This window comes from Condylura cristata, unplaced genomic scaffold (genome assembly GCF_000260355.1).
Source record: "Condylura cristata isolate star-nosed mole 26May11 unplaced genomic scaffold, ConCri1.0 scaffold00013, whole genome shotgun sequence".
Lineage (NCBI taxonomy): Eukaryota > Metazoa > Chordata > Mammalia > Eulipotyphla > Talpidae > Condylura > Condylura cristata.
In genome coordinates this window covers 2,706,088-2,707,847 of record NW_004567114.1, presented here as the reverse complement: position 1 = coordinate 2,707,847, position 1,760 = coordinate 2,706,088, and the positions used below count along the sequence as shown (strand labels likewise).

Below are 1,760 nucleotides of genomic sequence, written 5' to 3'. Positions count from 1 at the left end.
ACTGCACTCAGCCACTGCACTCAGCCACTGCAATCAGCCGCCCGCACTCAGCCACTGCAATCAGCCGCCCGCACTCAGCCACTGCACCCAGCCACTGCACTCAGCTGCCCACACTCAGCCTCTGCACTCAGCCACTGCACTGAGTGCCCACACTCAGCCACTGCACTCAGTGTGCGCTCTGTATGCTGAGCGCTGTGCGTGGGCCTCCTCAACCCTAGCACAGCCCTGTGGCAGGTTCTGCCCCTGCTGTAGTCCATGGGGATGCTGAATCCCAGGATCAGCCAAGATTGCTGGATGAAAACGTGGTGACGCCACGTTTGTGTTGAATCCCGGACATCGTGAGTCAGGAGCTTGTGCCGTGTCACCTGGCCGCTCAACCCCACTCCTTCCCGGTGCCCAAGTGTCCAGCACTCCCCAGTGAGCCAGGATAGGACGTCAGCTTCCTGCCCTTGGCTGGCCGGGCCCCGGGGTGTGGAGGCTGAGCCCCGAGGAGAGCAGCGGCCCTGGTGCAGGCCGGGATGCTGGGGTCACAGGCTGCCTGGACAGGGTTTGGGGGGCAGTGCAGTTACCCCCTGCCCGTACCAGACCGTTGCCCCTGGCCTGATGCGAGCAGATCTGGGATCCATCCTAGCCCCTCCGTCCCCCACCTGTGGCGCACATGGGAGCACCCCCCCCTTGCCGCAGCAACTCCTCAGGAGTCACGGGGACGCCTGGGGTGGACAGGCGTGTGTCTAGACAGCGGCAGCCTGAGCTTCAGCCCCACCCCGCTTGGGGAGAAACAGTTACAGCAACAAGGTCCCGACCGTCGGGATAGCTGCTTGCTTCCTCCTGCCCGCTGCCCCCAGGCCTCCTGCCCGGCCTGGGCATCCTGCAACATTCACCCGGCGGCCTGCCCACCTGCTTTCCTGCCCATCCTCACCTGCTGTGATCATATTGTTGTCCCATTAACGCCGTACTCCTACATATGGTGCATCCACTTCCACCATCACCACTGATGACCCTTCCTGGACCGGAAGGCTCCAGGGAAAGGCCCTCTGCCAGGACGCCCTCTCCTCGATGGACCCTCCCGCTGCCCCTACTGAGCCACAGCTGGTCTCCACCACCTCCAGGGCCCTGACCGCTATGTATCCATGCTGGCAGAGGACATGGGTGCTCCCGGGGTGTGCCCGAGCCTCAGAGAGCCCTCCAGGCTGCGGCGGTACCCATGCCAGGCAGTCTTCACGTCCAGCCTCCACCTGGGCACAGCGGTCCTACCTCAGGCCAATGAGCACACTCAGGCCGGCCTTCAGCAAGGCTCGGCCTCCAGCCCGGGAGGACACGTCCGCTGGACGTCGTCTGACTCCCTGCCTGGGAGTCTAAGACCCCTGCGAGGATGCACATTTAGGGTCACTGAAATGTCCCCTTCACGGGGGGAGCATCTTCCTCTCTGGGGATAAGATGTTTCCGTGGGCCGGGTGGCCCGGGGGGCGCTGCTGTGTGTTCTATGTGACAGTGCCGTGTCTGACCCTCCATTTACACTTCCTTTACAATATTTTAGGATCCAGCTCAGTCTTCTGGTTTTCATCCTTCAGGGTCTGTGGTTGCAGTCGGAACACTGACCGGGAGGTGAGTGCATGCGCGTGACCCAGACACTGGGGTGTCCCTGGGGACGCCCCCTTAGCGCCGGGCTGCTCCTCTCAGCCGGGAACCACTTCCCACGAGTTGGGTCAAAACTGGCCTTCCCGCCCTGGCCCCAGGAAAGGCACAGGCTGGCTCGGGGC

General features: G+C 63.4%; 1 protein-coding gene across 1 annotated transcript in view; it reads left to right on the top strand.

Moving 5' to 3' along the window:
* Nucleotides 1-1,760, top strand: part of EML1 (echinoderm microtubule associated protein like 1) — an 82,785-nt gene that overhangs the window by 67,714 nt on the left and 13,311 nt on the right. The window contains exon 16 of the mRNA XM_012724381.1: nucleotides 1,538-1,605. Within this exon, the coding sequence (XP_012579835.1) occupies nucleotides 1,538-1,605 (68 nt within the window). The remainder of the gene's footprint in view (nucleotides 1-1,537; nucleotides 1,606-1,760) is intronic.